Here is a 21,354-nt window from a genome sequence, read left to right on the forward strand (position 1 = left end):
TCATCCATGCACAAGAGGCGAATGGAGTGATTAGAAAATTAGAGAGGGGCGGGGCCAAAGGGGAGCTTGCAAAAAGGTTTAAACAGACGGACGTGACGTGCAGCACGTCTGAGCGTTCCAGTACTCCATGAGAACGTTCTCAGCTCTGGAGAAGTAGCGGTACTCTAAAGAGATATTTTTAGAAGTGCCGGTACTGAGTACCGGCGCGTACCAGCCCACTTAAAGCACTGCTTTTTATAAATAAAGAACTTAAGGACCTCTATCTGCTCTTGATTGAACCCTTGTGTTAGAAAGCTGTTTACACCTGTAGTCATAAGCGGGTCCATTTGGTCCCATGATTTAGAAATGTTTAAAATCAGTAGGATAAAGACATGTCTTTCTTTTTTAACCCGGAAAATCAACTTTTAACTAGACCAATTAACCAAACAATTATCATTGTTGATTTTAAGGTTGAACACTGTGTGGCTGTGTGCGCACACATGCACCTGCATTGACCATAAACTGAACATTGAAAATATGGTGTTAACGCAGGTATGTAGTTCTGAATTAACCATAATCTAAACAATGAAAATAAACCATAATTTGAACTGCGTGTGTGGGTGTGTGTGTTGTGGGCCATAACTGTGCACATTGGGTCATAATTGAACTTCAGAGCAACCCATAGCTTTTAAGTGATGCATACAACAGCCAGTTTTCTCTTCATTTTGGACCCGTAACGCCACAGATGCAACTTTTTTTGAGACCTTTCGAATTTACTAAAATTGATTTTGCTGCATTTAAATGGGTGTGTCTGAAGATTCCAGGACAAAAAAAAGTGTACTTGTTAAATTTGAAAACGGGTCGATTTTGACCCTAACACAACAGATGGGTTTAAGAAAAGTTCCATTTCTAAATAGTACAAAGTTGATGCCTAAGATGTTTCAAACGAGCCGTCGCCTTCTTTGCACAATGTCCTGCTCACCAAATTGCTAAGCACTGTGATTGGCAAGGCCGAGACTGCTGAGGTTCCCATGGAGCTTGCCTAGACCGTCCTGCAGAGCAAAACAGTTTTGCGTCTGATTTCTAGGCTAGTAGAGAGCCACATGGTAGCAGTGGGAGTTTTGTACATGTCTCATTTAAACAAAAACAAATCTGAATAAAGTCAGCGAGGATGGGTGGGGAAAAGAATGGAAAGTAGTTTGGGAATCACTTTATTAGTTAAATTCAAATTCACAAATCAACTGACAATTGGCAGAAAGCATCAGGCAGACATCTGGATTTGTAATTCTGTGCATTAAGACACATTTATAAACATTAAGAGTGCAAACAATGGGAGGTAACCTCCAGATCAGCATAAAAACAGCAGATCTACAAAATGTGTTTGTTCAAGGATCAAACATACTGCAAAGAAATGCCAGTTAGTAGTACACAAGATTTGTTCTCCCATTTATAAGCAAATGTAGCTGATGGGGGGGGGGGGGGGGGTGTCTGAAGTTATTAACATGATCCTGAAAATTAGTTTTTTATACTTCACGCTCAACAAAAGAAACTAAAACAATGAAAATGACTGTAGCTCACATGTAATCACCCCCACCCCCACCAAACACTTGGGAAACAAAGAAATGAAGTCCAGTCCCTTTCCACCTTATTAAAAACATTTAAATCACACACTGCAGCTGTTTTAGCATGTTACAAATCAAAAGAGTGGAAAGCAGCACTACAGTATTTCATCTCCCCTGCAGCTCAGGACGCAGTAGTTCTCTATGCCCACACATGGCGTCTGCAGTGGGCCACAGCCTGGAGGACACAGAACAAGTGTTTTAGACAGACAGGCCTCCAACATCGGAGTTTAAAGCATCAGTTACCAATGTTCTTTAGGCTTACACACAGAACTGATCTACTCACATTGCACAGAGAAGCCGTTTGCATGTTCTTGCACCAGAAGTCTGGTCCCCAGGAGCAGCGCTCTGTTCCCAGCAGCTTTCGCGTCGCTTCAGGGCACGCTCCCACTTTCTGTTCCCACAGAAACGTCCAGAAAGTCAAAATGTGAAACAATTGATTCAGCAAAACATGAGTTAAGTAATAAACCTGTAGGTAGCATATTCTTTAAACAGATAAAACTTACTGTGCACACAAAGTCTGGGTCAAGCATCTGGAGCATCATCTGGACAAGCATGGGCTCGTACTGCTCGATCAACTGGTCACACTGTTGATACACAGATGTTATTACAGGTCAGAACCACAGCAGGGGTTTATTCTAGAAAGCAAAGCTACAATTTACCTCGGTCCTGTAAGAGTCTGGCAGGAAGCTGCAGACTTTCTTGACAGCTTCCTCGATCTCAGCTTCTGTAGCATTCTTCTCCAAAATGCCATCTATGTATTTCACCGCCAGCTTGCACACATCACAGTATCCTCCAGCCTCAAAACGGGGCTGGTTCAGTACCTCTGAAAACAATTACTGTTATTAGCTTAAGGGGAACTGTTAAAATGCATCAAAAATATGCATATACAATATGCAAATATACATAAGCTTTTCTTCTTTCTGTCCCCTTTTTCATTTGGGCTTGTAGTGATTTTTTTCTGTATTTTTATTTTAATGTCAATAAATGAAAAATGAAATAGGAAAAAAATGCTTCCAAATATCAAATAATTTAAGTGATAACTCAGGGTTTCCCTTACATAGCCGAAATCCCACCGCCACGCCTACAAGATCCCAAGTTTTTTTTGTTTTGTTTTTTTTGCGCCATTTCCCAAAGAAGCAGCGGGAACTACTATGTTGTCGCTTGTGATCACAGCCGGCGGGCAGCAAGGAGGAGCAGGCAGGGCGCAGTTACAGCACAAGTTACTGAGTTTAAAATTAGAACGGTAGCAGTGGATATAATGCTTTTTGGTTTACATGTTTCAGTAGCATTAAGATAAACAAGTGTTGACGATCTTGACAGGGTTTCCTCCAGTGCTTACTAGGCCAGGTTCTCCTCCCCCCACCAGGCTAAGCATCACTTATTCGTGTAAAGTTAATAATTTATTTAATTTTCATGTCTGATTTTAACCGCATCTAATACTGTATTACGGCGTGAGCGCAACAGCGACAACTTAAGATCGATGTGTGAGCAGCATGAGAGGTCGGGTGTTTCATCTGAACCCTTAAAACCTCCAGCAGGCTATGCTGCACTATTGACGTGTTATCGCGCGGCGCTAACAACTTAGCGATGTGACATGTCTCGGAGAAAGCGTAAAAACACGTTGGACGCTTCTTCGGAAGCGGGAAAATAACACTTCTTAAGCAGACCACGACGTCGCCTCGGCTCGTTCACGGCCGAGCCAGACTGAGCTCGATAACATTGACCCAGCACAGCCACTGGGTCGTTGGAGCTGCCCCGTGACTGCCTGATGGAAAACCAGCGGGTTTCATCAGACTCGTAAAGTTTGTTTTTGCTGGGGACCCCCTGTATTTTACCGCTCCCTCCTGCAGTCTTCCCCTATTAAAATTTAAAATGATTCTGTAAATTTCGTGTATTAATAGAAACAATCTCTGCCTCTGCAGCTGCAGTAAATGTAGTCTCCAAATAATAAGAGGTGCATTCATCTGTGTATCTCCTTTGATCCGCATTAGTGATATTCTCAGCACCAGAACAGTGAAGCAAACTGATTCCTGAGTTTGTTAGTAATTTTATTTATTAGGTGCATCTGACCTGTTCTATTTTTCTCTGAAATGAGATCAAATCAGTGCTTCTATGGGTTGGCTCCACTCTGCACTAGAAAATTTTACTTTATTTAGAGACGTGTCATAATTCCCCCCCCCCCCCCCCCCCCCGCCGGCCCCACCGCCACAGCTGGAAAGATTCCTTGGGGAAACACTGTATCTTACCAACAAATGCACGGTTGGCACCATTGCAGAGAGCCAGAACTGTGCACACAGTCTTGGGGTCGGCCTGCTGCACCAGCAGCTCAATAATGGCCTGTCCGTATGTCTCGACCAGGTCCTTGCACTGGGCAGTCAAGGTGGAGGGCAGGAATGAACACACACTCTCCACGGCATGGACAATCTGCTCCTGATACGAAAACAAAAACACAATCCAGTGAGTATCAAAGCCAAGCAGGCGTTCTTTAGTCCACTTAATGCTCACGGAGACCGATCGAACCTCTGTAGCTTGATCCTCCAGCATTGACTCGACCTGCTTCATCACAAACTCACAGATAGCACAGGCCGGGGGCTCATGGACACGCACCATTTGCTGAAACGTAAATAGATCACATCTCATGACTTTCTACAAGTGACTACTTTTTCACTAAACACAGAGGAGTACGATTACTGACCTTAACAGGAGTAGACTCCACCCTCATGGCAGGAAAAAGCTGAGCAGCAGGGACAGTCTTGGCAGGCTGCAGATCCAACATGGGAGCAGACTTCACAGCAGCACAGAAACCGGCACGAGAGCAAATGTCTTTGGGTTCCTGAGGATAAAGGGAGAAAATTAGTCTGCAATTCTAAGTCAAGTGGCTTCAGCAGAAGGACCTTGTTGTGACGTGCTGTAAAAACACACATAAGAACCCTTCCGCTGCTTCAAAACGTGCAACTCTTAGTTGACCCAAGTGAGATGAAGCAACGAGAAAAGTTACGGCGCCCCTTTTATGCAACACATTATGTGCTTTTATATGAAGTGACACAATTCTAACATGCATGCTTTTGGTGTGTGGGAGAAGCCGAACATGCCAACTCCACGCAGAAATGCTGCAATTAGGACTTGAACCTGCAGCCTTGTTTCTGCAAGTCAACATTGCTACCAACTGTGCCAAGATGCAGACATTACAACTACTCTGCTATAGGTCAGTATCCACAGGAGTGAGGAGAAACAGAATAAAGTGTTTGGTTTGTTAGATCATTCACCTCTCGCAGTAACAAGTGTTTAGTACAAAATAAAAGATCTAAAAGGGTTAAACATAAACTAAAGACTACAAGCCAAAGAGAGGGACCTACCTGTTCCTGGGAAGCAGCATTTAAACGCAGAGTAGGTAGAAACAGAAAGAACAGAATGACATGAATGAAGAGTGGAAAAGACAATAGAAGTTAACTCATTCACTGCCAGCCGTTTCCTGACCAGTAAAGCCCTTCGCTGCCAGCGTTTCTCACCGTTTATTTTATTTATTTTTTAGAGTCACAGAACGTTGCACGCTAGGATGATGTTGACCCCAAAACAACCAAAACAAAGCGGAGACTCACCTCTTACATCAGGAAGAACCTGCGCGTTTCGAGCGTTATCCGTTCTTTCATTATCCGTTGTTGAATTGTGATCGGAAGCTTTTCCGGTTCGCGCCTCACTTTTTTTTTTTTTTTACAGCAGCGGCCCAAAATGATCTCCTAACACATGGATTTTCTGCTTCCTGATCACGTGACGTATGCGGATGAAGATCGGCTAAAGAGCCGAGATATTTTTTCCTCACGGTGCGGGGGCTCGTTCCGACGCCCACATAGTAAAAACATGCAGTGAACGGTTGAATTTAAAATGACAACTTTAATCGTCAATGGCAGTGAATGGGTTAAGAAAAAAATATTTCACAGCGAGCATTTTAGAGCTTTAAACCAAAACTGAGGCAGCTGTGCAGAGCTGCTGTAAGAGCAAAAGGTGGGTTTATATCAGTGTTCACATGCTTAATGAGGAATTAGTGCTGATGACTGATTAGAACAGAACATTCTTAACATTTACAACTGATTAAAGAACTCACCATGGACATCAGCTGCTGGATGACAACCGTCCCATACTCCCCAACATACTGTTTACACTGGAGAGAAAATGCCATCAGACCACCTCATAACTCTGTGTGTGTTTAAAACGTGTGGATCTTTGGAAAACTCACAATGTCACTCATGCCTGGCCCCAACAACTCGCACTGCTTCTCAATGCTAGCAATAAGAGCATCAACAAAGGTGGTGTTGGACTTGGCTTCATTTTGGGCATCAGTCAAGAACTTGACACAGTCGTCACATACCACATCGTTTTCCTACAGAACGGGAAGAGTCAGAGCCAAATAAACACTTGGCAACTAAATATCCAAAACATCTAGTTGACAGATGGGACGGCAAGAGTGCACCTGCTTTTGAGTTTCCTTCGATTCCTTCAGGTTCTCCTGAGGATACAGGAGCCCAGGGACATTGAGGAGGAAAGGAGACACTTGTAGAACGTCATTCTCTGGGATTTCATTGGACATGAGCTTCTCCTGGACCGGAAACATGGCCAGGGACATCTGCTGAGACTTACACAGTCCCATAGCGCCACACACAACACCAGGATCCTGCTAAAAACAAAAGTGGTGTTCTGTTAGAACTTTCTGCTGCTGCAGGTGAAAGCAGCAGCGAGAACTAGAAAAAGAATCCTTGTCACGAGGTTCAGCGTTAGCACAATGACTTCTCTGTTCCCATTTGGATTTAAATTCACTTCCTCATCAATAGCACTTTTTCAGCTGGCTGCACTTTGTTCACACTGCCACTTCTGTTCCCCCCACTCTTCAGTTCACACCAGGAGCAGCTAGACTGTCTAATACAGGTCTCAGGAGAATCATGAACGTAAGTGAGTTTACTAAAACTTACTCAACAGGATTCAGACACGCCTTACCAATTCTCCGGTGATGATCCCGTACAGAATGGGGTAGTAGTTATCCACAATCTCTTTGCACTCAGAAGTTAAATCTTTTTCAGGGATGAGCTGGCAGGCCTTCTCCAGGTACCTGAGAATCTCAGACTGCAACGACAGCACAAGTGATCCTTAAACCCTTAAAACAAAAGATCTACCAACACTTCATCTTCAAAATTAAACATGTTGTCTTTCAGTCTTACCTCAGTTGCATTGTCCTTCAGCAACTGTTCCACCACCATCAGCACCTCTTTACACAAGTCACATGGTACAGTTTTCTAAACGATTGAGGAAAAAAATCAAACGAATTAAAACAGCAACACATTTCTTGAATTAGAGAATAAGGCACAAAATATCCAATCCATCTCACCAGCTGGGGTTTGTTCCACACATTCTGCTGGCAGTGAGCCACAGCTCCACAGAGAGACGCCGTCTTCACATTCTGACACCAGTAGGGGGCGCCACGGGCACACTGCTCAGTGCCCAGCAGAGGAGTAGCCACAGCTGCAAAGTAACCAATAGTCTAGTTTAAAACATGAGAAATATTTCCCGTGGTGCCATTGCTGCTTTAGTTTAGATTAAAATGCTCACCAAAATTAAATATCGTTTTAATTTGATCCAACACTGGCGTGTGGACATGATTAAAGTTTCTCCACCATAAAGCATAAACATTTAGGGAAAGTAATTTGTAAAGAAGCATCGTTTCATTTCTAGTCAGACCAGATTTCTATGAAGTTTCTCACCATTAAGAAATGTAAATAATATTTTTATTCTTGTAGTACTATTACTACTACTACTAATAATAATAATAACAAAATTTATTTTCATTATTTATATTAAAAATAATATATTATTATTAAATGCAGTTGTTCAGAGTAGGGTTGTACAGTTCTGGTTAAAATGAGAATCACTGTTTTTGCTTAAAGTTGAGATCACAATTCTGATTTTTTTCCAAAATAAGTATTTATCGCACTTATTACTTGCACATTAACTTTGTAACAGCTGTTACTGAACATGACAACAGTAAGTGTCTCTTGTCGTCTTTTACATAGACACCTTTTGAAGAAGTTATTTGAACTATATTCTCGCTGCTTGTAGGGTGATGAGGTAGATAATTGGTATGTTTCTTAAAATGTAAACCCACAATTAACAAATCATAACATTTAATATAACACCATTCTTGACCATGGCAGGACCACAACAGAGAACATAGTCCTTTATAATCTAGCCAGCTGCTAAAAGTCATCATTTGGAAATTAGATTAATTGAATGAATGAATGAATACAAGTATCAATTGAGATCACAAATTTTTTTTTTAACGATCAATTGTGCAGCCCTAGTTCTGAGGTTACTGAACACCATAGTTGGGGGAAATGAAAATGTTCCAATGACAAAAGCTGTATTCTACTAATATTTTTATATCTATAAATCTCTAATATCTATCTAATTTCTTCAGAAATATTAATTGTCTCATTGACTGAGAAACCGTGTAACACTTTTTATGAAATACAATTTGTCACCAAGCTTTCTTATTCAATGCTAAACATGAAAATATTCTCCAACCCCCATTTCCCGCCTTAGCCACCAAAAGCAAATTGACAGGAAAGCAATCTGGTAGGGAAAAGCCTATCTCTTCTGCTTCGGAGAAAATTTGTATTCATGCCTCCAATCCCCTGAAACAGGAGTGATGGAGCTTTTTCCACACAGCAAACGACTCCTAAAGCATTCATTCATACCAGAGACCACAGCAGATTATTTTTTACTTTGTTTTTTTAATTTAGCAACTTAAATCTTTAACCAAAATATGGAACACCCTTCGTCTCAGGTGTTTTCTTAAAGACCGATATGAATCATCTTTGGTTTTTCAGCTGAGTCATATTGTGCCACCCTGTAAGAATAACACAAGGCAGCTCCAAGAAGCTTACACTACTTTGTTGTTGCGCACATTAAAGTAAACATGTTCCAAACTGTTTTAAAACCTTGAGCGTGGAAAAAAAACAACTAATCCTATTGTGAAGACCTGCTAAACTGTGCTAGATTATGTATTATGTGGCCTTCATTCCCTGTAAATCAACTCTACCGGAAAATACCAGTAAAAAGGGCAAAAGGTTATTTTATACACATCTTTCAAAAACAAAGTGGTTAAGAAAACAAATCATCTTTTCTGTAAAGCAGAAGGGAAAAACTTTTTAGCGAAGTGAAAATAGTGATGTTGGAAATCACCAAGACGTCACCAGGAACACTTCCTGATTCCATTTTTCCAAACCCTTCAACAAAAGATGATATTCTCAACTCGCTTTGAACATGTGATTTCAACCCTTTTAAATCAGTTAATTCAGAACTCATCTGTTGAGAGCAAAAGACCGATACCAGCTAAGGGTTTCAAATATAGCCCAAGCAGCACAGATGAAACCTCTGATCAAGCGCTACAAAGCAGAAAGCACTCCCACTCTATCTGCTTGAGTCACATGAGCAGTCAGACAAAAAAAAGCTGTTCTCATGCTAACAATCCATTTGAATGAGGACATCACAGCACATGGTTTGAAGACTTCTGTAAACCATTTACAGCCAACAGAAACAACATTTTATGCATTTTTAAAAGAGTCACTAAAGTAAATAAGCACCTAATTTTAAAATGAGTCTACTTAGTTTACCTACCTGTTCATATTTGATTAGAATATGAACAACTGACAAAGAAACTGGTAGTTTGTATTAAAGGAACACAAATTGAAAAAGGAACCAAAATTCACCAGATTGAGCTAAACTCCTACTGTATTAAAACATACGGCTTGGCCCAAAAATACCTCTGCAAACCTCATGATGGACTACCACGATGACATAGTGCATCAAGAAATGTCTGAGGAATGTGGAAGTGCACAAAAATATTTAAAACCTGAAGTTAACCTCGTGATAAGCACTAGACAAACAGAATAGTCCACAGTTGTTTACTCTGATAACAGGAAAAACCCATTAGCATTCAGTTCAGATCCATATTTCAAACCCCCAGAAAACCCAACCTAGATACACAACACAGCCTCTTGCACTGACCCGGTGCTGAAAATTATTTAAAAATTGTCAAAATAAAAGAAACAATGAGATAAAAATAATGTGTACGAGTAAAGTAATGATTAAAATAATAATTTAAGTTGCCAAATGTATTTAAAACAGGCCCAAGACAATAAAAACAACCCGAAACAATACTGAGCAGTTATCATCCCTGATTGTACCACATAACACACTTAGCTAACAACTCCAAATGCATAAGTAAAAGGAAATTAAAACACAAGTCGGCTCACTTAGTTATCCAATTTTTGTTTTCGGTTTTCTAATAAATCCACCGGGCGCTCGCGTGTAGAAACTGTTAGCCTAGCCACGTTAGCTAAGATGACGTTAGCTAATGGGGCCAACTGTAAACTTCAAAGAACACTTGGTCAACAAATAAAATAAATAACACAACATAGTTCACGAAAACACATTGTCACAGATTTGGCCTCACAATCATAATATTTATCTATTTTTTAATAAAAAGCGACAACGGCCTTTTAAGTGAACTTGTTTACCGACAGCTAACGCCACTTGAAACGCTTCCGCGTCCCAGATGAAACGCACTTAGCAAACAACGACCATTTGTGGTCGGAACTAAATCAAACACAACATAAAAACATCCTAAATGCAGTCCTGTGTGGCGATACTACCTGAAGACACGAAGAGCAGAGTTAGGAGCAGCATGACCGCGATGTTTTTCCAGAAGGTTTGTTTGTTGGGTCTAACGGGAACTGCGGATCAGAGAGGGAGTGTTGATGCCTTTATGATGTCTCATTGTCAGCTGACTAAGACACGTGACTCATCAGCTAACAGAGTCAAAGAGCAAGAACAGTTCAAGCTGTAGGAAGAGCGATATACATTTTTAATGGGGGCATTTGATTTAAAAAAATATGGTTTATGGTCTATACGGATTATGTTCATAAGTCTGCACAAAATCAGTCTCACAGAAATTTCAGCAGTTTAATATTTTTTTACATTTTCAGTACCTTCCAGAATGAGCCGTTTCTGACTCTTTAGTGACAATTTGTAGTTTTTATTATCATCAGAATTAAATAATGCCAAGGTGTAGAAAAATATTGGCAGCTTTGTAACATAACCATAAAAATCGGGTCTGAAATACATGGGAGTGGGTCTAAGTCTCTATGCGACACCATATTAGACATGTTTCCTTCTACGAGCGCCTTGAGAACAAAGTGCATTTATTGATTTGTAAGTTACAAAAATTTTGCAATTCATAAACATTGTTGTTTTAAACATTTACCTCTTTGCTCCTTGCCAGTGATGAGAGAAAGGAAGAAAACAACCTTTTTGCCTCTCAAGATAAAAATCACGAGGCGCTTCACAAAAACAATAAATTAGGATATAAAAAAGATTTCAATAAAAGATTTTTAAAAATATGTTTAAAATGAGAAGAAATGTAAGGAAAGGGAGAGAGTAAAGAAATAGGAAAGAGAGAAATCAGGGGATCCCGGGAAAGGCGAAATAGGTAGAAAGAGCTGAATAAGGAGAGGGTGGTGATGAAGGTCACACCAAAGCCAGCTTGAACAGATGAGTTTCCAGCTGCTTTTTAAAGGAGACCACTGAGTCCACTGATCTCAGGCTCAAGGGGGAGAGAGTTCCAGAGTCTGGGGGCCACAGCAGGAGATGATCTGTCACCTTTAGTCTTTAGCCTTGTGATGTCCAGTTTTTCACCTACAGATTGACCTACATGCCATTAGTCAGCTGCAGACATGAATCTGCTTCTGTGCATCTGTTAATCTTCCAAGTTGCAGGAAAAGATTCAACACGACGTGTTTACACACAGATTGTCAAGACTTCAACATCATGTTCCCTTCTAAAGGTCCTTCTGTGCCAAGCCTGTCTGCTTATCTAAGCCGGACTGGACTGTTATAAGAGTGACTGTTTTCAGCTCATATGAGTTAATCATTTGTGAAATGGAATAATAATAATGTCTTGATTAATCTGTGCTTAAATAAATAAGGTTGATTGATCTGTGCTTGAATTACTGAAGTTTTGAAATGAATGTTATTATTACATTGAAAGATTTATATGAATGAAAGGATCAGTAATGTTTGATATGACAAGGCAATCATCATCTACACTCAAACACAAGGTTCATTAGAGATAAATTAAAGTTAAGTTAAACATCATGATACAAAGATATTTCCTTACCCCAAATCAGAGCATCCTGTAACTGAAAGAAGGCCTGATGTTCTGAGGTTTTCTTGTTAACACCCCTTAAAGGGACTAAACGGAGTTTTAAATTTTTATGCTTGCGATTGCCCCCTCAGGCCAAAAGCGTATATGGCAGCTTCAAAAGGAGGTTCGTGCATGAGGCGTGCATGCTGTACGTGCACACTCCTTAATGAAAATAACAGCTGAGACAGTCTCTTGTGTGTGTGTGTGTGTGTGGCCCGGAGGACAGAGGACAGGAGAACGCACAGCTAATTAATTAAATTATTTGGTTCAGTACCTTTCTCTTCAGCACAGCCGACAAAGGTTTAAGATGGGTCAGTCCTCCTGCATGCTCAGATAATTCCATTCCCTTGCTTGAAAAATTGTTCCAAAATGAAAGTTGAACCCACATCTTTTTTATCTGTGAATTGAATGCCGTTCGGCGAGTCTCATGTTCACATCCAGAATCGAACCTGGGTCTGAGAAGATCACTAATGTATGATGGTGTTTGTCCATATAAGGGAGTCTCATGTGCTTGTTATTTTGCTGGAGGTTGAATGATCTGACAAAGTGATAAATGACCCACACTTGTAAAGGGTCTTTTCAGAGTCAGATGACCTCAAAAAGCTTTACACTAGTGTATCATTCACACACACATTCACACGCTGGTGAGGATGAGCTACAACGTAGCCACAGCTGCCCTGGGGCACACTGACAGAGGCAAGGCTGCCGAGCACGGGCACCACCAGTCCCTCTGACCACCACCAGCAGGCATGGTGGGTTGTGTCTTGCCAAAGGACACAACAGCAGAATTCTCTGTCCAAAGTCTGGATCGAACAACCTTCCAATTACTGGAGAACCCACAAAACTTCCTGAGCTACTGCTGCCAGTACACGTTCGAATATTACACACCCAGGGATTTTTTTTAACCTTAATGACCATCTGTTGGTATGGTCTTACTCAAACACAAAAATACTGCTTACTTGCAATGACTTAGGTATGTACTGCCCCCAATCACCAGGGAAAATAGACACCGTCACTTTAAAGAGCAAGTCATCCCCTACCGGAGTATTACTCCACTCCCACTTCCTGTTAGAAAAATGCAACACATGCTGTTGCCTAGCAGACCGAGAGGGCGGAGCCGCTAAGAAATACACACACACACAGCCTCACAACATTGTGACATCATATGGTACCAGCTAACATTCTAGGGCACCACTTAGCCAATAGCGATGGCAGATTTACAGTGGGGCAAAAAAGTATTTAGTCAGCCACCGATTGTGCAAGTTCTCCCACTTAAAATGATGAAAGAGGTCAGTAATTTTCATCATAGGTACACTTCAACTGTGAGAGACAGAATGTGAAAAAAAAATCCATGAATTCACATGGCAGGATTTTTAAAGAATTTATTTGTAAATCAGGGTGGAAAATAAGTATTTGGTCAATAACAAAAATTCAGCTCAGTACTTTGTAACATAACCTTTGTTGGCAATAACAGAGGTCAAACGATTACTATTGGTCTTTACCAGGTTTGCACACACAGTAGCTGGTATTTTGGCCCATTCCTCCATGCAGATCTTCTCGAGAGCAGTGATGTTTTGGGGCTGTCGCCGAGCAACACGGACTTTCAAATCCCTCCACAGATTTTCTATGGGGTTGAGGTCTGGAGACTGGCTAGGCCACTCCAGGACTTTCAAATGCTTCTCACGGAGCCACTCCTTTGTTGCCCGGGCGGTGTGTTTGGGATCATTGTCGCGTTGGAAGACCCAGCCACGTTTCATCTTCAAAGCTCTCACTGATGGAAGGAGGTTTTGGCTCAGAATCTCACGATACATGGCCCCATTCATTCTGTTCTTAACACGGATCAGTCGTCCTGTCCCCTTAGCAGAAAAACAGCCCCAAAGCATGATGTTCCCACCCCCATGCTTCACAGTAGGTATGGTGTTCTTGGGATGCAACTCAGTATTCTTCTTCCTCCAAACACGACGAGTTGAGTTTATACCAAAAAGTTCTACTTTGGTTTCATCTGACCACATGACATTCTCCCAATCCTCTGCTGTATCATCCATGTGCTCTCTGGCAAACTTCAGACGGGCCTGGACATGCACTGGCTTCAGCAGCGGAACACGTCTGGCACTGCAGGATTTGATTCCCTGCCTTTGTAGTGTGTTACTGATGGTGACCTTTGTTACTGTGGTCCCAGCTCTCTGCAGGTCATTCACCAGGTCCCCCGTGTGGTTCTGGGATTCTTGCTCACCGTTCTCATGATCATTTTGACCCCACGGGATGAGATCTTGCGTGGAGCCCCAGATCGAGGGAGATTATCAGTGGTCTTGTATGTCTTCCATTTTCTGATAATTGCTCCCACAGTTGATTTTTTTCACACCAAGCTGCTTGCCTATTGTAGATTCTCTCTTCCCAGTCTGGTGCAAGTCTACAATTCTTTTCCTGGTGCCCTTCGAAAGCTCTTTGGTCTTGGCCATAGTGGAGTTTGGAGTCTGACTGTTTGAGGCTGTGGACAGGTGTCTTTTACACAGATAATGTGTTCAAACAGGTGCCATTAATACAGGTAATGAGTGGAGGACAGAAAAGCTTCTTAAAGAAGACATTACAGATATGTGAGAGCAAGATTTTCCTTGTTTGAAGTGACCAAATACTTATTTTCCACCCTGATTTACAAATAAATTCTTTAAAAATCCTGCCATGTGAATTCATGGATTTTTTTTTCACATTATGTCTCTCACAGTTGAAGTGTACCTATGATGTAAATTACTGACCTCTGTCATCACTTTAAGTGGGAGAACTTGCACAATCGGTGGCTGACTAAATACTTTTTTGCCCCACTGTAAATTCAACTGCAGCGCAGTTTTTACCTGACGACGGCACAACACTGACAGTTTTAGGCAGAACATTTTAATTTGAACTAAAATGCACTTAAGTGCAAAACTATTGACTACACGTGTCTACAGCACGATTAGACACACATTTGTATAGTTTATCATAAAAAAAGTTAATTTGGGGGTGACTTGCTCTTTAAGGAAGACAAGCTGTTTACTGGCCACCCTCACTCACCTCTTGATTGGCTGCTATGAGGGATGGAGCTCATGCAAATGGGAGAGCCTCCAAGTCTAGTCGCTGCTCCTCCAGCATCGGCAGATTGGGGGAGAGGTTTCTAAGCCAATTTTCTACATTGTGACATCATAAGAAGCAGCTTTTCAAAACAGCTCATTGTTGTTTTATAATTTATAAAACCAAACACAGACAGAAAATAGATTGACAGATTTTAAACACATTTCGATTGTTTAGAGGCAGAAGAGGCCCAAACGGCAGCACAAAAGATGTAAAAGGTGAGTTTTGTAGGATACGTCTCCTTTTAAAGCTGACCTCGAGACAGAAACTCATCAGAGCGAAATACAGATTGTCATTTCTCATCTGTGAATAGTTTTCAAATTAATACCCCGTCAATAACTGCCTTTACATTACTATAATAACCACACAGTTCACAATGCCTTAAAATAAGATAATAAACAAATTAAAACTAGAAAAAAATGTTTATTATATGACAATTCAATCCAAATTCAGGTCAATAGCGCTGTGAAGGTCAAGGAGAGAAACTGCGCTCTGTTCTGTCCAGATTAGGAGAGGTGGAAACCTGTAAAACAATTTGGACAAACATCACACGGTTAGAGTACAATCAGCCCAAAATCAAACAAGTAAAAGACACGTTTCTATGAATGACAATAAAAGTAGAGTCACTAGTATAAATGGGAATATGTATAATAAAGGCTTGCAAAACAATAACAGAAGCACCAGTCAGTCTGTGTTACTTTTCTAGAGAGTTTGTCTACAAAAGACGACCTAGAATCAGAGAAGCTGTAAATCTTGTGGGGTTGTTTACCTTCTTTGTGAACAGCTTTTGGATGAATGACTCAAAAAAACAGCACATAGATTCATTAATAATCATTTTGGTTGAGTTGCTTTTAACTATCTGGAATGTTTTCTGACTTACTTTAAGATGTTTGCTATTTTAAGAAAACTGCTGTGTCATAAAAGAAAGTAGTGAAGTAAACATTCATGACATCACATGACTGCTGACACAAAGTCAAAAGAACTGGCATGTTCAGTTTCTGGTTACAAACATCTCGCTCTGGTTAGGACAGGTGTTTTAAATAGAGCCCTGTGGAAAAAAAACCTTCATTTTGAATTTCTACTCTTATTTTGGCATCAATTTAAATGTTTTTCTTTGAGCTTGAGGTATTTATGGTAGGTGTCTATAAAATAATATAAAATACATAATCTCATGGAAATCAGAGCAGATGATTCAGCGCTTTAATGCATTGAAAAGAAGGATGCTGATATTGTCAGACTCTTAATTTCTGATACCGATATAAACATACCGTAAATCCTCTAATACAGGCCAGGGCCTGTATTTGACTCAAGCTCATCAAGCTCCAGGCCTTTATTGGAAGGAGGGCCAGTATTAGAGGCAGGCCTCTATTTCTATTTGAGCAAAATGAACTAATGGTTCGCTGGAGTTTTTGACAATTAAAATTGCGCCCACATTTTCAAAGTTAAACACATTTCTTTTAACAACGGTAGTTTCTGCTTCAGCCCTCTCCCCCCTCTCCCTGTGCAGCGGCAGCAAACTCACTGATGCGCCTGCAGCCTCTCGGAGTTCCTGCTGCTCTAAACATTAAAATAATTATTTCATTTTCTGTTCCTCACTTCTGATGACCTTCAATGGTGTCTGTTTGTTGCAACCACCAGGTACAAAAACTAACTTGTTTTTATTTGACTATTTTTCTGTCCTGTCTGTTTATTATCTTCCTGCATCTCCGCTCAGTCCTAAAGAAAAACTGCTACCTGGGTTCATATATATTCACCTCATGAGTTACCTTTGAACTGCAGTTCTAAAAGATCTAAAAACAGCGGAGTGCTCGCTGTTTGGCGGCCGTATCAGTGATCAGTGCGTCGGAGGACAAGGTGATGCCCGCAGCGCCCCGCTCCACAGCATGCAGCGAAACGCATCAGGCGCAAATAAAAGACAGAAAACAGTAAAGGAAATGAACTGACATGAACGATCGCGTGTTAAATTAGTTTTTGAGGTGGCAACACCTGATTGTTACTGTGGCCGTGCTCAGGAGGCAGATCTACCGACCGCTAAAACAGCTGAGCGCTCCCTGCTTGCCGGCCGCATCAGTGATCTGTGCGTCGGAGGACAAGGTGAAGCGCCCCGCTCCACAGCAGCGATACACATCAGGCGCAAATAAAAGACAGAAAACATTAAAGGAAATGAACCGACATGAACGATCGCGTGTCAGTACCTACGGTCCGGCACAGCGCGTTGCTGATCACAGAGAATGTGATCATACGATAATTCAATAGGGAGCGTGGTTTCACAGACGCGGAAGTGATAGCGTCGGTGAAACGCCGGCTGATCTAGGAAACCCCCGAGCGTTCGAGTGTCAATGAAGTAACACGGAAATGCCGGGCTTTCCAGAAGTAAGTAAGATAACTTACTATGAGCTGATAGTTCGTTGGATTGATCGGTAGGTTGGAAACTCTGATCATGAATCTGAAGAAACGATGACTGAGTGGTGAGCTGGAAAGGCGACTTCCGTTTATAGCCGCGGTTTGTGACGTAGGTGCGACGTGAAGGGAATCCCCGCGAGGGGCATGCTGGGAGTCCCTACTTCGCGGATTTTCACCTATCGCGGCCAGGTCTGGAACGCATCTACCGCGATAAACGAGGGATTACTGTAGTTCATACACCCCCTACTGCTGCTCTCCAGAGTGTTCTGCAGCATAATCAGCACGTTCTCTTTGAACTTGATAGTGTAATGACCTGGCTGGGGTTGTAAGCCAGGTGCATTCTGGGTATTGTGTTATATGTGTTTCCTATCGTTCTGCTAGTTCCTATGTGCTGATTTGCGTGTTGTGTGAGTGTTATGTAAGCCACAGGGAAGGTGATGTGTGTTCTGTGGAGCGGGTTGAATTAGCATGGTTAACTGACACCGTGACTCTGTGTGGTAGGAGCGTGATAGAGGATCGTGTCTGTAGCGGTTCAAAGCGTTGAAGAAAAAGCCTAATAAAGGTCTGCGTGAACCCCTACTGCCTCCTGCTGGTTGATTTGGGGACTACAACCCTGCCGCTGGGATGCTCGTACTTGCTTGTTACCACATTCCATCCGGCCACAATAAGAGACCGGCCATTATTTACCTCCGCTGACTCCGGCACCGGCCAAAAATTGGAGACCCGGCCTTTAATTGAATACCGGCCTGTATTAGAGGATTTACGGTATACTGGTATATGCCGTGTCCCCCCTCATAAAAAAAGAAAAACTGAAACATTTTAGGTCACTAACATCCCCTAATGCCTTCTTAAATTTTAAACTTTTTCTCAGAAAAATTACAAGTACTTAAATTTAAAGAGCAAGCCATCCCCAAATCAACTTTTTTTGCTGATAAACTAGGGCTGGGCGATATGGACCAAAACTTATATCTCGATATCTTTAAGCTGAATTCCGATATACGATATATATCTTGATATTTTTCCTCCTGTAAACTGTTGACAAGTTAACTCACTTCAAGCTCTTGAGAAAAATGCATAAAAATGTATTGATTCTTGTCAAACTTTAACCGTAGTACCTATTCTCTACCAGTCTGAGCTTTAGTAACACAGGTACAGCTGTCTGCTAACACACACACACACACACACACACACACACACACACACACACACACACACACACACACACACACACACACACACACACACACACACACACACACAGTTGAGAGCCAGAGGTGTATCAAATGTCCCACAGGCACTTTTTAATTATATATTTATAATTAATGTAAAATTATGTAAATTTCATCTAGAGGTGGCCCATATTGTATAGGTCTTGTCCAGAGAAAAAAAAATCCATCTTGTTAAGCTAAATGTACGATGATGTAATTGCATCTACTGAAGATCACATGGGTCATGCACCATGGAGTTATTAGTAATTAGAAAAACTAGTTATTAACTAGTTGTTAGTTATTAGTTAGCAGTGTTGGCTCATATCAGCAATTATACTGTAATGATTCAGAGTCTCTGGTTGCTCTTTTATGAGTGTTATTTTCGGGCTACTGTCGCCATAACCCACACCTTACAAACTCAACTTTTTCATCAGAATCACTCGTAACGGAGTATTTACTAGCATAGCAAACCAGAGCGGAAAAAAACAGAACCGGAACAACATTTCTCACCTGTTGAGTTCGCCTTCAAAATAAAACGGTAACCCTATAGTTTACTATTCAAACCCTTACAATATGTTTCAGGTCATTTGGCCACTCCGGCTTTCCGTAGCCGTTTCCTCATTACACAGGGGAGGGAGGGGTTTGGCTAGTCTCTCCGCACAAGCAGGATGGAAAACAGAACTCCGTTGGCATTGAACGTCCCCAAATAATTAAAAACCAGGAGGCCAAATGCAAAGTTTAGAGCAGCACATTTACCCAGAGGCTCTCAGACTGAGCAAACTTGTGAGAATACACGTAATAGCCGCTTAGAGACGGAGCAACATGTCGCTAGCATAGCGGCTAATTGCTAGCATAGCGGCTAATCGCTAGCATAGCAGTTTGGCCAGTTATATCGATTTAAAGATATAAAGTCATCTTATATCTTGTTTAAAAATTATACCGATATTTAAAGAATATCGATATATCGCCCAGTCCTAAGATAAACTATATAAATGAATGTCTAATTGTGCTGCAGACACATGTAGTCAATATTTTGGCACTTTAGAGCATCTTAGTAAAAATTTAAATATTCTGCCAAAAACGGTCAGTGTCGTGCCGTTGTCAGGTAAAACCTCTGCGCCACATTTGAATTTAAATCTGCCATCGCTATTGGCTAAAAAGTACACTATGAAATTAACTGGTACATTATAATGTCACAATGCCATGTGAGCCTGTGTGTGTGTGTGTATTTTTAAGTGGCTCCGCCCTCTCGGTCTGCCAGGCAACAGCATTTGTTGCATTTTTCAAACAGGAAGTAGGAGTGGAATATGACTCTGGTATGGGGTGACTTGCTCTTTAAGTTAGTAACAGGAAAAGCGCCATATTTATTTTGTCTCCAATAGCAGCTGGATCTCATTAGTAATGTATTAATATGTATTTTTGCTGTTATGGTGATAAAACATGTATAAAGATCTGTGGATAAGAAAAGTAAGCCTTGAGTGAAGTGATGGAAGACAGCTTATGTTCACTACACAGGGCACATTACTACTTCACAAGTTGTTCCAAATAAACTAAAATATATCAAAAAGCCTTGCATCAGATCTGTCATGTTTGGACATTTGAAAGAGAAGGTCATTGGCTGCAAACTGCTCTCTATACAGGACCTGTACACCTCCAGGACATTGGGGCGTGCAGGTCAGATCACAGCTGACCCGTCTCTTCCTGGACAGTCTTTTCGACTTGCTCCCATCTGGCAGGAGGCTCCCATCTATTAGGACCAGAACCTATTTCATCCCCTCTGCAGTTGGACCCATGAAAAACAATCCTAAGACTGCTCACTCCAGTCACTTTGAGTTGTTGTGTTTGCACCTGACTGTTCTGCTCTGATTAGTACCCACACTGTCTTGTATACATTAGTCATTTTTCTCATTCCTGTTACCCTATAAGTTGCTGTGTTACTTGGAAAAACAGACATAAACAAGTTTTGTGATTTAAAAACTGGGATTTTTCTGTTGTCATTTATTACAACTTTATTTTTGTATTTCAACAAGCAGGTAAAGTGTTTATAAAGCTTTCTGGTCATTTTAGGCTCTTTTTAACAGTAAATAAAAATTCTAAGACTGCCTAAATCCTTCCACATTTATTACAAAATCACCCCAGATCTTAACTTCACCATCTGAATAATTTCCTCTTATGAACAGCTGCAGTTTGTATTTTTAAATAGCATAATGGCCCTTTTTGTCATTCCTTACCTCCAGTTACTGCTCGGGGACACAACAGTTGGCCTTCGGCGCCTGCTCGTCCTTCTTCAGCACAGCGGGCCTCACTACGTCCACATCACGGTGCAGGTGATCCAACAAGCCTTCGAGGATTTTCGGAGCTGCATAAAAGTCGACTAGAAAGTAAGTCCCTCTGATGTGCTTCTCGTTGTGTTTGGTCATCTTGTACGGTAGCAGCCTTTCTCCCAGGTTCTCCAGGTCCCTCACCACCGCGCCTCGCTCCATCAGAGTCTCCACCGTCCGCCGCAAGGTAGCCGCCGTCTCCGGCCGCTGCATCGCCTTCAGGATCAGCGACAGCTCGTACCGAGGCATGGCTTCGATGAACTCGTCCTCCTTTCACCGTGTAAATGCAGCTACCACTCAGCTGCGAACATTTTCAAAGGCAACCATGAGGGAAAGGCCCTTTTTGATGACGTAAATGCATGCGTGGAGTAAAAAAAAAAACCCCGCAAAAGTAAATATAAGACATGTGTTGTTAAAATATAGCGTCAAACGTTTAAAACATATATTTTATTTGTTTCAACAATA

General features: G+C 41.4%; 2 protein-coding genes across 3 annotated transcripts; both read right to left on the reverse strand.

The window, feature by feature from the left end:
* Positions 1 to 1,718: 1,718 nt before the first annotated feature.
* Positions 1,719 to 10,452, reverse strand: psap (prosaposin). Of its 2 annotated transcripts, none has more exons than XM_054750187.2 (14): positions 10,304 to 10,452; positions 6,979 to 7,112; positions 6,812 to 6,886; positions 6,591 to 6,716; positions 6,070 to 6,270; positions 5,836 to 5,979; positions 5,704 to 5,760; positions 4,297 to 4,434; positions 4,122 to 4,214; positions 3,848 to 4,031; positions 2,261 to 2,424; positions 2,105 to 2,185; positions 1,885 to 1,992; positions 1,719 to 1,776 (listed from the first exon to the last, which is right to left on the reverse strand). In XM_054750187.2, exons 1-14 carry the CDS (start codon positions 10,335 to 10,337, stop codon positions 1,741 to 1,743), a joined length of 1,575 nt encoding a protein of 524 aa, XP_054606162.2. In that variant the 5' UTR covers positions 10,338 to 10,452; the 3' UTR covers positions 1,719 to 1,740. The 2 variants fall into 2 exon arrangements, with proteins under 2 accessions (XP_054606162.2, XP_015799998.3); XM_015944512.3 differs by having other exon boundaries at positions 6,070 to 6,273.
* Positions 10,453 to 15,360: 4,908 nt separating this feature from the next.
* mrps6 (mitochondrial ribosomal protein S6) lies at positions 15,361 to 21,247 on the reverse strand. Its single transcript, XM_015944509.3, has 2 exons — positions 20,800 to 21,247; positions 15,361 to 15,480 (listed from the first exon to the last, which is right to left on the reverse strand). Exon 1 carries the CDS (start codon positions 21,136 to 21,138, stop codon positions 20,806 to 20,808), a length of 333 nt encoding a protein of 110 aa, XP_015799995.1. The 5' UTR covers positions 21,139 to 21,247; the 3' UTR covers positions 15,361 to 15,480; positions 20,800 to 20,805.
* Positions 21,248 to 21,354: the final 107 nt, after the last annotated feature.

This window comes from Nothobranchius furzeri, chromosome 12 (assembly GCF_043380555.1).
Source record: "Nothobranchius furzeri strain GRZ-AD chromosome 12, NfurGRZ-RIMD1, whole genome shotgun sequence".
Lineage (NCBI taxonomy): Eukaryota > Metazoa > Chordata > Actinopteri > Cyprinodontiformes > Nothobranchiidae > Nothobranchius > Nothobranchius furzeri.

Coding starts and splice junctions, on each gene's coding strand:
- psap (XM_015944512.3), bottom strand. CDS start 10,337: ATGCTGCTCCTAACTCTGCTCTTCGTGTCTTCAG. Junction 7,113..10,303: donor TCTGCTCTTCGTGTCTTCAG/GTAGTATCGCCA, acceptor GTTACTTTGCAG/CTGTGGCTACTCCTCTGCTG. Junction 4,032..4,121: donor TGGAGGATCAAGCTACAGAG/GTTCGATCGGTC, acceptor TTTTCGTATCAG/GAGCAGATTGTCCATGCCGT.
- mrps6 (XM_015944509.3), bottom strand. CDS start 21,138: ATGCCTCGGTACGAGCTGTCGCTGATCCTGAAGGCGATGCAGCGGCCG.